The sequence below is a fragment of the Neofelis nebulosa genome, chromosome 16, assembly GCF_028018385.1.
Source record: "Neofelis nebulosa isolate mNeoNeb1 chromosome 16, mNeoNeb1.pri, whole genome shotgun sequence".
NCBI lineage: Eukaryota > Metazoa > Chordata > Mammalia > Carnivora > Felidae > Neofelis > Neofelis nebulosa.
In genome coordinates this window covers 21389390-21402241 of record NC_080797.1, presented here as the reverse complement: position 1 = coordinate 21402241, position 12852 = coordinate 21389390, and the positions used below count along the sequence as shown (strand labels likewise).

The following is a 12852-nucleotide window of genomic DNA, read 5'->3' as shown; positions in this document are numbered from 1 at the left end:
ATTATTGAAGATCTGGTTTCAGGACTAGCTCTGAGACAGTATCTAATGAAGTTGAGGTACTGTCCTTTAAGACAAGTGGTCCTTTAAGGACAAGTGTCCTTTAAGACACTGGTTTAAAAAAAAAAAAAAAGACACTGGTTCAGAACCAATGATCGATATGTGGGGCTGTTTCTCCCCAAAGCCAGACGAATCAGGTCTGGAAGACGGGGGTGTGGGGATGATGCCTGCTCCATTTTACCTAATAACACACTCTCTTCACCTTTGGACCCCACCAGTTTAGAATTTTTGAATCCAAGAAAGGAATGCTCCATACTGGGGCAGCCAGCCCTTAGGGTAACTCCCTTTGGAAAGGGAAAGTATGAAGTTTCATTGCATGATGGAGAGCTCCATTATCTAGCAGAAGTTTTGTTTAAGGGTGAACAGAGAAGTTTGAGTGTATGGAGATGTGGAACAGCAAGAGAGTGAGGCTGTAATAAACGTAATAAACATATTTTTTTCTTCTTTTGGGTCTCCACTATCTGAACTCATTCCCAAAACTGAAAAGCCATTATTTTGTGAGTCTTGGTAGGGAGGCAGGACCAGCTAGTTCATGGACACAGGATATAAATTCTGCCAGCTTAGATGTTACTGCCCAGAACTTTGAATGTGGAACTGGGGCACAAAGGATCAGGGTCAGTTCAGACTGGTTCATTCCCATGGCGGTGGTGGTAGAACCAAGGAGAAGCAGTTTGAGTAGCAGTTTTCAGTATCCAGGGGTCATGGCACCCAAACCAAGCTGTTTTTGAGATGCGATTGGGTCGTGGTCCCAGACCTCTAGACTTCTTGGATCCAACCCATTTTCGAGATGGTTTCTCCTATGGATCTTGAGAGCTCCCAACAGCCTTCCGTTAAATACCCATCTAAATTAGCTGGAGTTAGATTTGTGGCTTGTAACTATGAATCTAAGTGGCCCATCTCATCGGAGCTCTTTCCTTTGCTTCTGCTGACGTCAGGTAGGGGAGATGTGAGGACTAACTTTAGTAAGCTCTTACATTATCAACCCTGGAAAGAAGCAACTTGGAGAAGGATTGGACACAGCTCATCCACAACAATATCCCCTTTATTGATATTAATCACAGTTATGAGGTCTTGTCCATCAGAGAGTTTGCATTATGCAGAACTACATACAAAGACATCAAAAAATACACATACACCAACCACCAAACCAATTAATTTCAACCAATCAAAACCCTCTGAATGTATCTTCAATTTTGATCATCAGTGCTTCAGAAGAACATACATAGACCCAGCATGAGGTTGGCCTTCGGGGTCTCAGAGCATTCACAGAGCAGGCTCTTCACCCTTGGAAGCAATTCAGCATGTAAACTCAGAGGGCAGGCATTGACAACACAGTGCCCGAATACCTGGTTCCCAGGCTGCCGGCCACGTTGGCAGAGCCCATTTAAGGTCGCACATGCTCCTTTGACCAACAAGGACGGCAGGCTTTAGCTCTGTTTGAAGCAGACAGTGTGTGGCCCCTCTTGGAGAAGAAGCTCTCGGCAGGAAGGGGCAGATTGGCCTCTGGTCTACTTTAAGTCATTCTTTAGGGTCATTTCAGAATGGTGACTTGGCCAAGATTTCCTTTACAAGGGGGACGTGAAAATCTCTCTTTTTCTTCCCACCCCTTCTTCCCTTTCCCATCCTGCGCTCTCTGGCCACACTCCAGCAAAGCCTGCGGCAGTTTAAGACTCCTGGGTCAGGTTACAAGTTACGGAATGGTCAACCGGGAAGGGCGTATTGCAGATTACAAATGTCTTTCTCTCACTGAAGTTAGCTTCAGTGGCTCCCTCCATAACTCCAGGAGGGTTTGGGCTCCAGCCACCTGCTGGAGTCCCCGAGTCTCTTAGAAAACTGGAGGCTATAAACGTATTGAAAACAAAATGTCTAGGGGATCTGGAAACCATGACAAACCACTTTGCTCTTGGAATCCATAGAAAGCAGAGGTCTCTGAGCAAAGCTGCTCTCTGCCTCTACAGGGTTCACTGTGTTCGTGGCTGTCCGAATTCCCTAATTCCCTTAACATCAATAGTGTCAATCTTTGCCTTGAAAACGGAGAAAAGAAAAGAAAGAAAAAGACAAACTGATTTTCTTCCCTTTGTCTGTGTCCCTTCCCATCCAGCACGTCCCTCGGGGGGGGTGGGGGGGGACACAGGAGGAAGTCATATTCCTCCTTAGGCTGGCTGAACCTTGGAAAGTTGGTTGCTCTGTCCATGATGTTCCAGTTCTGGTCTAACGGGTAGATGATCAATGGTGAGAGGTCAGGAGGGATGGACGAGAGAGGTCCTGACCATCCTGCTCTGAGTCACGAGGCAAAAAATGCTTGGAAGCTTCTCTCTTAGCAGCTTGCTCCTCTACGTGAACTTGACAAGCTGCCACAGAGTCCAGTGAGGGAGACTGAGGGTGTGAAAGCAGAGATTTCCCTGATCTGTGTGTCCTTGGTAATCCCGCCGAAGAAAGATTCTATTCAGTGGCCAGAAACAAAAATCTGTAGTTCCGTGACACCTTGACATTCTAAATAAAACTATTATCTCTCTCAAGAGAAAAGTAAAAATTGTCATGTTATGATCAGAGTCAATCAGGATAATGAGATGAAAAGGAGAGAAAGGAAAAATGTTTTAATGTAAAGGAAGAGGCGTGTGGTCCCGTAGAAGCCAGCCACTGCAGTTTCCTTGTGCTGCTTTTCCTGGGCTCTGAGGCATCTCAGCACTAGCCCAGGCCGACATCGAGTGACATCATCACCACAAATCCCAGGATGGAGGTCCAGGATGCCAGTTTCCCATTACCACTAGGAGGGAAGGAAAGGAAGACCTTAATGTACTCTGGGACACTGTCCAAGCTGCAAGCATCCTCTATGACGTCCGATTCCAATAAAAAATGTACCACTACGATTAGTAAGGATAATAATATTGACATGTAACATTTACTGGGGCTTACTTTATGCCAGGCAAAGTAACTCATGTAATCCCAAAGGATGACCACACAAGATCAGTAGTACTATTGTTATTCTCTTGTTACTGGTGGGGAAACTGAGGCATACAGAAGTAACTTGCCCAAAGACACCTCTTTTGGCTCTGGAATAAATGCTCGAATGATAAAGAGTGGCAATTAAATTCTTGATGATATTATTGAATCTGACCTTTAAACTAGCTACAAAAAACAAACGAAACAGGGGTGCCTGGGTGGCTCAGTCGGTTAAGCATCCGACTCTTAATTTCAGCTCAGGTCATGATCTCACGGTTCGTGAGACTGAGCCCTGCGTCAGGCTCTGTGCTGGTGGCACTGAGCTTGCTTGGGATTCTCTCCCTCTCTTTCTCTCTCTCTCTCGAAATAAATAAATATGTAAAATAAATAAATAAATAAATAAATAAATAAATAAATAAATAAAACAAAGAAAGGAAGCACCCTCCCTCCCCCTTCCCGGACACCTGGCCTATGGCTACATAATAAGAACATGGATGGATAGCTTTGGCTCTCAGAGCTCACCTCTCCCGAGATTCTAGCCCTAGAAAAATCGAGAAAGAGAAGGGTGGGGAGAGAAAGGGACAATATGCAAAAGCTAATCATCTGTGTCATGGGGGTGGGGAGGTAGAGTGTCTGTATGCCATTACCTGGTGTCACCTGGGCCATCCCCACCCACCTGCCCCTTACTCCTCTCTCTAGTTTCGGAAAACACAGTTGAGAAGGGAGTGGGGACGATCTCGGGAAGCGGCAGAAAGGGGTGGGAGCAAAGAAAGGAGCAGCAGGTGAGGAAAGGCAAGATCTGTATGCCGGGCCCCGGGCTTGGGAAGCAGACGAGCACAAATGGGGGAGGGGATGCTCTTCAACCTGATCTGAGCCTCGGGGATGATGTCGTCCATGACCACATAGACCATGGCGCCAGCAGCAAAGGCCAGGGCGTAGGGCAGGAGGGGCTCAGCCAGCACCACGGCAAAGGCACCAAAGACCCCTGCCAGGGGCTCCACCATGCCACTTAGCTGCCCGTACCTAAGGAGAGACCAGAGACAAGTGCCACCATGAGGAAAGTCAAGCAGACACCAGCGCGCTCAGGCACTCTGTGCTCAGACTGCTGACTCAGCCCCAGAAAACGGATGCATTTCATTCCACGTCCTATCCACGCACAGCAGTGCAAATCACTGCATTTTTAGCCACCTCCTTCTTCCCTGACCTCCTCTAACACAGTAGGCTCCCCCCGCTCCCGGGTTTCTGGTAGAGTTTTAAGGTTTCCACACTGTCTGTCTTCCATAACAGCATTATTGAGATATAATTCACATACCATATGGCACACCCATTTAATGTGTTCAGTCCAGTGGTTTTAGTATCGTCACAAGGTTGTGCAACCATCACCCCTATCTAGTTCCAGAACATTCTCATCACCACAAAAGGAAACCCCACACCCATCAGCGGCCACTCCCCACCCCTCCCTCCCCCAGCTCCTGGCAACCACTGATCTGCTTTTTGTCTCGATGCATTTGCCTATTCTGGATATTTCGTACAAATGGACTCAAGCAATATGTGGTCCTTTTTACTAGCTTATTTCATCTCACATAATGTTTTCAAGGTGCATCCATGTCATAACACATATCGTTCCTTTCTTTTACGACTGAGCAATAACCCATTGGACAGATCCACCACGTGCTTGCTAACCATTGGTCAGCTGATGTCTACCTTGTCTCTTGACCGAGAGGACACTGATTAGGAGTGGTATAGACACTTCCCTAGCATAGTTGTGCCTGGTATGTTTGGGTCACAACTGTGCCCCCTTCTGAAGGAGCTGCACCCATGCATCTCTGCTGAAGATGTGGACCTACCTGGCTAGATGTATACTGACGGCCTGTCCCCACTACCCCCATCCTGAATTAAGCTGAGATTTCTTCTTTAAAAAAAAAAAAATCCCTCGGTTGGCAGCGGGGGGGCGGGGGGCGGCGGGCCTGGGCAGCTCAGTGGATTAAGCGTCCAACTTCAGCTCAGGTCATGATCTCGCGGTCCGTGAGTTCAAGCCCCGTATCACGCTCTGTGCTGACAGCTCAGAGCCTGGAGCCTGGTTCTGATTCTGTGTCTTCCTCTCTCTCTCTGCCCCTGCCCTGCTCGCACTCTGTCTTTGTCTCTGACTCTCTCAAAAATAAATAAACATTAAAAAAAATTTTTTAAGTCCCTGGGGCACCTGGGTGGCTCAGTCGGTTAAGCATCCAACTCTTCATTTCAGCTCAGGTCATGACCTTATGGTTCATGGGATCGAGCCCTGTGGTGGGTTCTGCCTGAAATTCTCTCCCTCTCCCTCTCTCTTTGCCCCTCCTCCACTTGTGCACACGCACACTCTCTTTCAAAATAAAAAATATAAATAATTCCCTTTATTCGAGCTGGTCAGAGTGGGTCTCTGTTGCTTGAAATCATATGAGCCCTGAGTAAAACAGTAGCCCAGGTGAGCGCTGAGAATTCGGAGATGAGCTGGCACCTGCCCCCCATAGCGGAGCAAAAGTCACCACCTGCAAAAGTCACCTGACGTGGGTTGGACACCACTAGACAAGGGAGCTGGGATATCTTTCCCACTATCCCTTGCTGTGGGCACTTGGCAAGATATACTGCCTGTGAGCCTCAATCTCTCCATCTGTAAAATGGGGGCAAGAAACCCAGAAGTGCACTGGGGCACTTCCCCGCCCAGCGTGCCTCCCCAGTGACAGGACAGGGCTGTGAACTCCACCCCCGCCCTGCCCCCTGCTTCTCTGCTTCTCTCTGGCCAGGAGCAGACAGTGGGCATGGGGGAAACATTGTCTACGCTGCAGGGCCCTGTAAGGGGCCACCGCTGCCTGATCTGTGCCATGTGCACGGGTCGGCCGACTTTGTAGCTCTGTGCTGTGGGTACAATTCCTGGCTTGGCTTTGCCACTTGGGGAAAAAGTGAGTTGGACGTCAGGCCCAGACTGGAGCAAGAAGAAAAAAAGTTTAAGCTCAGGGTCCCTCACCTCCTGTCCGGGGTGCCCCTCCCATATGAAAAAAAAAACAGTCACAGCTACTGGGCTCCCAGAAGTCACATTTGAATCAAATCTCTAAGGCCATCATGCCCTGCCCGCACCTAGGCCTCTATTCCATAGACTCCGGCAATGGAGAAAGAGACAGGAGGGGGGAAATAAGATAATTTAAGTATGTGTAAGAACTTGTAAGTCATAAGGCCCCATAAAATGGAAGGCATTTTTAAATTGTTGTTATTAGCAGTCTTTTTAAATGCCCTCACCATACATTCTAGAGCAGTGATTGCTTTAACAGAGAAGTATTCTGAGGCTCAGAGTCCTGAGTTGAGGGACAGAAGATTAAACTTCTGGTCTTGGAGTCACCACCACTGAAACCAGTCACCTGACATTCTAGGTCACAGTTCTCTCCTCTGAAAACTGAGGACTCACCTTATGTGCCACTGAGAAGGTAAAATTAAGGAAGAGACTAGAAAGGCCTCTGGAGCCCATGAAAACACAAAGTCTGAGTACAGTAGGGCATCATCTCCTATGGACACGATCCTGGCCTTCACAGTGACAAGGGTTGTGACAGGGGCTAATGTGTTTCTCTTGGAGATGGGCTGTGGTCAGATGGGCCTCAGCAAAGGCATGTGATATTTAGGGTAGACATTGGTTTACTTCCTACTGGAGAGGAAAGAGCCCTAACACTGAATGGGCATGGCGTAGCTACAATGGAAACATTTTGAAATAGGAAACCTGGCGATTTGAGCTGGTTTATGTAAAGGCTGAAGGTCAAGAGATGAGTTTCTTGAGCTTCCTCCCACCCTTGAGGGCTCAGGACTCAAACAGACTGTTGGCGTTTGACCAGAAGCTCCAGAGACACTTCCGGGATAGAAGAGATGGTTCTTGAAGAAAGAAGCCCATACAGAGGACTGCTCTGACTTTACGTCAGACACGACCCTGGCCTCTGACAGCTGACACTCTCGGAGCACTTACCAGAAGGCTCTCCAGGGGGAGAAGCCAGCCCCTCGCAGGGGGAGGCTGACAGCGAGGCCCTCCGGGAAATTCTGGATCCCGATTCCAATGGCTAAATTCCTGAAAGACCAAGAAGACAGACACATGGAGGCAACCGTCTAGAACTGAGCACCCACACACGCAGGACCCCCTCGCCTAAGCCCAACGATGTCCTTTGGTGTCAGAGATCCAGGTGAGACCTGTGCCAGGTGGAGGAAAGAGCAAGGTTAGGGCATAGGTGCAGGTGCAGGACGCAAGGAGAAAGGGCTGATACAGACCGTCCACCCCTTGGTGCTGCTCCCGGTCCCCAGGGACACTGGATCTTTATGGCGCTACAGTAAACAGAGAGCATGCTGGCTGGACATTAGGACGACCTGCGCTCTGCCACTCAGCCGTATAACTTTGTGCAAATCATTTGACTTTGTAGGTCTCAGAGCCTTATGAATACCACAGACGGGCTTGCATGGGGATGGTAACATCTCCTACGAAGGATGGCCGACTGCCGTGTGGCCCAATGACCTCATGCCTGTACAGTTCCCAGCACATGTGAGGTGCTCAGTACCTTTGGGTCTCCATTCCCTTCTGGCTTGGAGACAGATACATCGCATTTTACTGAGAGGCAACCTCGGAAATGGGGCGGGGAAGTGCCGAATAGAATCCAACAGGGACACAGGTCTCCTGGGCTTGGCTTCCGCGCTGACTCTCTGCGGGTCTGGCACTGGCACCACGCTTCTTTGGGCCCCTGTGGTGCTCACTGAGATCCTCTCTCCTCTGCTCCTGTGGGACACGTGGCGGCAGTGGGGAGGGGCTGTGCTGTGGTCACTGGTCAGGCTCAGGGGCAAACTGTCCTGCTATCTGCGGAGGGTGAAAAAAGGCTGGCCTTGGGGGCTGGGCTTGGGATCAGGGTCAAGAGTCTCACTTCTCAGGGCGCCTGGGTGGCTCAGTCAGCTAAGCATCTGACTTGGTTTCAGCACAGGTCATGATCTCACAGTTCGTGAGTTTGAGCCCCACATCAGGCTCTGTGTTGACAGGGTAGAGACTGCTTGGGATTCTCTCTGCCCTCTCCCACAGAAAGAAAGAGAGAGAGAGAGAGAGAGAGAGAGAGAGAGAGAGAGGAAGGAAGGAAAGAAGGAAGGAAGGAAGGAAGGAAGGAAGGAAGGAAGGAAGGAAGGAAGGAAGAAAGAAAGAAAGAAAGAAAGAAAGAAAGAAAGAAAGAAAGAAAGAAAGAAAGAAAGAAAGAAAGAAAGAAAAGAAGGAAGAAAGGAAGAGAGAGAGGGAGGAAGGGAGGGAGAAAAAAAGAAAGAAAGAAAGAAAGAAAGAAAGAAAGAAAGAAAGAAAGAAAGAAAGAAAGAAAGAAAGAAAGAAGAAAGAAAAAAGAAAGAAAGAAAGAAAGAAAGAAAGAAAGAAAGAAAGAAAGAAAGAAAGAAAGAAAGAAAAGAAGGAAGAAAGGAAGAGAGAGGGAGGAAGGGAGGGAGAAAGAAAGAAAGAAAGAAAAGAAGGAAGAAAGGAAGAGAGAGAGGGAGGAAGGGAGAAAGAAAGAAAGAAAGAAAGAAAGAAAGAAAGAAAGAAAGAAAGAAAGAAAGAAAGAAAGAAAGAAAGAAGAAAGAAAAAAGAAAGAAGAAAGAAAAGAAAAAGAAAGAAGAAAGAAAGAAAGAAAGAAAGAAAGAAAGAAAGAAAGAAAGAAAGAAAGAAAGAAAGAAAGAAAGAAAGAAAGACTTAAAAAAAATAGGAGTCTCACTTCTCACCTCTTGGATCTTGGATCAGGGCAGAGAGCCCCGGGTTCTAGAGGCTTCTGCTATCACTGTCATAGCCCACACTGACCCTGAGCTCCTACTTCAGGAGCAAGGGACATTTAAAATATATTTCTGTGGAAGAAATGAACCTTAAGGTTTCATTTGCCAATATCATCTTGCCAGTATTTCATGAGCCCCTGTCCTGTCTTCTCAAACAGACCCTCAAAGTGGTGGTCCCTTCTTCCCCCTACACTTTTTCAGCATCCCCTCCCCGCCCCCGAATGGATAAGTGAATACAACCAGCTTTCTTGACCTGAATCTAAGGTTTCTCTCAACGAGGAAGGTCAAAGTGTCTGACCAGATCTCGAGTCCCTTGTCTGACGTAGAAACAGCATCGCCTGCCCCCCCGACCCCGTTCACAGGTAGGCACACGACTTACCCCCAGCCTAACCCCAGAGTTGCCAGCCCCGTGTCACCAGCAAGTCAGAGGTGGGGCTGCCCGGCCAAAGTCCTCACCATGACGCAGCACTGACTGCAGCCATCCGCCAGGCGGGCTGTGGGAGCCTCCTCCACATCCTGTCCAGCAGCCACCATCCTGATAAGCAGCACAGAAACCCCATTCTTCTATCCCTGGCAAGCCACATCACCTCCGCCCTGCCCTGACTCTGACATGGGGCTCCCAGCCCAACCAGGTGCTACACCCTCTGAGACCTGCCAGGCCGTCCTCAGCAGGGCACCACCTTGCTGGGAGATCACCAGATCTCTCCTGAGTGCTCCTGGGCCCCTTCACCCCCCCGCAAGGGTCGGACCACAGAGTCTCTGCCCTTCCCATCTTCATACACATCCCTTCCCAACTTGGTTCTGTTCTGCACACGCGTGCGCGCGCGCGCACACACACACACACACACACACACACACACACACACACACACACACATGCTAGCCCACCGTGTTCCCTGCTCCGCTGTATGCCCTGAATCTGTAAGATGTCAGCTAGGTGGGGGGGACCCCATGGAAGGGCTCAGTCCCCTCCACACCCTCTGTAGTGCCACTTCATCATTTGCGTCAGCTCAGGACTGAATTAAAAAATCCAGATCTCCCAGCCCTGGCCGAAACGCCGATGCCCGGGCCCACCCTCGGAGACCGCGATTGATCGTTATGGTGTCGGGCTCCAGATCCGCAGACTTGAAGAACGCGCCCGCAGTGTGGCGAACCCGTGACCTAAGACATCACCAAAATGGGTGAGGATGAGGCTCGTCGCCACGCCCACCTCCGGCCCAGGAGACCCCTTCCTGCTATCCTGACACTCAGCTGAGAAGCGTCACGGGGGTGGCCCCACGTGGGAGCTGAGGACACCAGCGGCTCCTTGTGAATGCACCAGGTGGTCAGCAGCCTGGATGCTTCCTGTGCATAAAACCTGAACGGGGGAATCCTGGAGGGGCTCAGAATGGAAGAACAGAGAACAGAAGCATCAAAGTGGAGGGTTGCTGGGGCGACAGGAGTAGCAACAGCAGTGACAGAAGAGAGCGGCTCCCAGGTGCCCAGGGTAAAAGAGGAGAAGGGGACCAGGGGCTCGGGCTGGCAGGGCTGGTCCCTTGGTGGACAAGCTTGGAGCTGCCTTAGCCGTGGGGGCCGAGATCAGCAGGATGGAGCTCCAGGAATGAGGGGGGAAAGGGCGGTCTGCCAGGAAGGAAACCCCAGACGCTCACTCCTCTTGCAGCCCTACTGTGCTCTCCCTGGCTCCACGTGAAAGCCTGGGCCCTTCCTGCCGCCTCTCCAGGTAGCGGGGCCTGGGGGGCCATCCCCCCTTCATCCCACTTTGGGCAGGGAAAGCCCAGATGAGAGGGTTCCTTTCCAGGATGGGCTATGAAGATTCCCAACGGATTTGAAAAGCAAGGGGAGAAACCCAAACCTTGTCCTTCCCAAGACCGTGAGGCTGCCGTGTCCTGTGTTTGGTTCTTCCCAGAGGAAGCACAAAGACCCCGCCACTAATCTGGACTGCAGCAAATTAGCGGCAGGGAGAAGGAGGTGGGGACGAAGGGCTCATTAAGAAAAGAAACCACAGGCTGTCCCCTGACGGCACCCCTTTGTCTCAGGGTCAAGCCAAGCCCCACGGTGACCCATCACCTGTGTCTGACTGGGATTTGCAAGGGAGGGGAGAGAAGGGCAGGGAGAGGACATCCATGGGGAGAGCAGGGGTGGGGAGGAGAGAGTAAGTGGAGGAGGGCCGGGGCCTGTCAGGTGCAATGCTGGCCGTCCAGGCTGCTGTCAGAAGGGCCCTCCTTGCCCTTATCTTCAGGTACCGCTAATCCTGAGAGGTGAGCGACAGGAAGAAAGGCCATCCCCGTGGGCAGCTGTTTCTGCTTCTTCTTAGAAGCCTGATCCCATTGCCCCCCACCCCAGGCCTGCCTTCTCATCTCCTGCGTCCTCCTCCCACTCAGCCCCCAGAGTAAAAGCCAGAGAACACTTGGCTGCAGAGGCCCTTGGAGGTCCCTTGTCCAACACCTTCATGGTTAAGGGAGAAACCAAGGCACGGAGAGGTGGCGTGGCAGATAGTAGGTTTGCCTGACAGACCCGGTGGGACCCCCAGGTGCACCACTGTGACCCAGCGCAAGCTATAGGAAACTCGGCCTTCACTTTTCCACAAAAGGGGCATAAATGCCCCATTTTCAGGGTTCTTCTGTGGACAATCGCTGTGAAGTGCCAATCACAGCACACAGCCCAGAGCTGGGGCTCCTCGAACGGTCCTACTGTTCAAATTGCCCGAGGTTCCCGAACAAGGCGGCATTCGGGCTCTGCTGCTCCCCAGCGCCTGGTGACCTTCCCAGCCTCACGTGAAACTTCTCGGGCTCATGCTCCTCAACCGTCTTGATTCTGTGACCTCCTGGTCGGAACCAAGGCCAGAAATAGCAACTGACGGCCAGCAAGGAGCCCCCTTTCAAGGGCGCCTCCAGAATCCACCACTGCACGCCGGCCACGTGTGAGAGCTCAGGTCACATACGAAGAAAGATGGTAGGAAGGGCCCCCCTTCCTCAGTGAGGTGGTAGGCCAGGGTCATCCAGGCCTTCTTTTCTCAACCCTTCCCCAGTTCAAAGCCTACACACACACACACACACACACATGCGGGCACGCGGGCGCTGGCGTCCTAGACACCCATCTTGTACCGTTCCTGCACACGAGAAAGGGTCACAGTCTGCTGAGTCTGCTCAGTGCTGAGTGCTCGGTGCCCCGGCCCAGCTGCACCCCAGTCTTCCCAAGGCCAGGTGTGGAGTTGCGCCCCAGGGGCCTCCAGCCCACCTTTGGAGGCGTTCCCTCGAAACTCGTGTATTGGTGGTCTCCACTCAAACCTGCCACTTAATTATCTCAGGCCTTGAACTTGGGGAAAGCTTTCAGCAAGGGCAGCAGCACTAAGCACAGGACGCGCATTCCCCATGGCAACAGCCCGCCCCCGAAATCAGCTCGCGTCTCATCTCCGCTTACCATGCCCATCACGGGAGCCTAAGGTCCCCTGGCTGGAATAAAGATAATGACAATCATCCCTGCCATTTATTGAAGGTGATAAAATGGGAGGCGTGGTTGTGGGTGTTTTATTACACGTAGCAACACAATTAACCTCAACTACCTTGTTAAGTGTTTTCTACCCTTCCTATCCCCATTTTGCAGATGGGGAAACTGATGCACGAGCGGCCATCCCCAAGGTCACCCGGCCACGAAGTGACAGTGGTCACATACTTCGGGTCCTCTGAGCCTCACGCAGACCCATCACACCATCTTGGAGAGAGATGGTCACCTGGGCTCACGTCCCCAGCAGACAAGCAAGTGATGCCGCATGCCCACTCAGTGGTGATCTGCGATTTGGGGCGATCTGGAGGCAAGGACACCAGACCTGATGGAAGAGGTGTTAACCAGAGACCCCCAGAGTTAACGGGGTTGGAACGTCTCATCCACGGCATGGCTTCTTGACCTCGCCACTACGGACATGTTAGGCCAGGTCACTCTTTGCTGTAGGGTCTGTCCTGGGCATGGTGGGAGGTTTAACAGCATCTCCGGCCTCTTCCCACTAGATTCCAGCCGTACCCTCCCAGTCCTGACAACCAAAAATGTCTCCAGACTCTGCAGAAC

The 12852-nt window shown here is 51.1% G+C and overlaps 1 protein-coding gene across 8 annotated transcripts in view; it reads right to left on the bottom strand.

Annotated features, from left to right (window-relative positions):
• Positions 1-1081: 1081 nt before the first annotated feature.
• SLC39A11 (solute carrier family 39 member 11) overlaps positions 1082-12852 on the bottom strand; it is a 428283-nt gene continuing 416512 nt past the window's right edge. For 7 of the 8 annotated variants that reach the window (XM_058705004.1, XM_058705005.1, XM_058705012.1 and 4 more), the window contains 3 exons: positions 6980-7078; positions 3865-4023; positions 1082-2824 (listed from right to left, as the gene is read on the bottom strand). In XM_058705004.1, the coding sequence (XP_058560987.1) occupies positions 2746-2824; positions 3865-4023; positions 6980-7078 (337 nt within the window). In that variant the 3' untranslated portion in view covers positions 1082-2745. Of the gene's footprint in view, positions 2825-3864; positions 4024-6979; positions 7079-9169; positions 9326-12852 lie in introns of those variants that run through there. The other variant, XM_058705010.1, reaches the window with a different exon arrangement.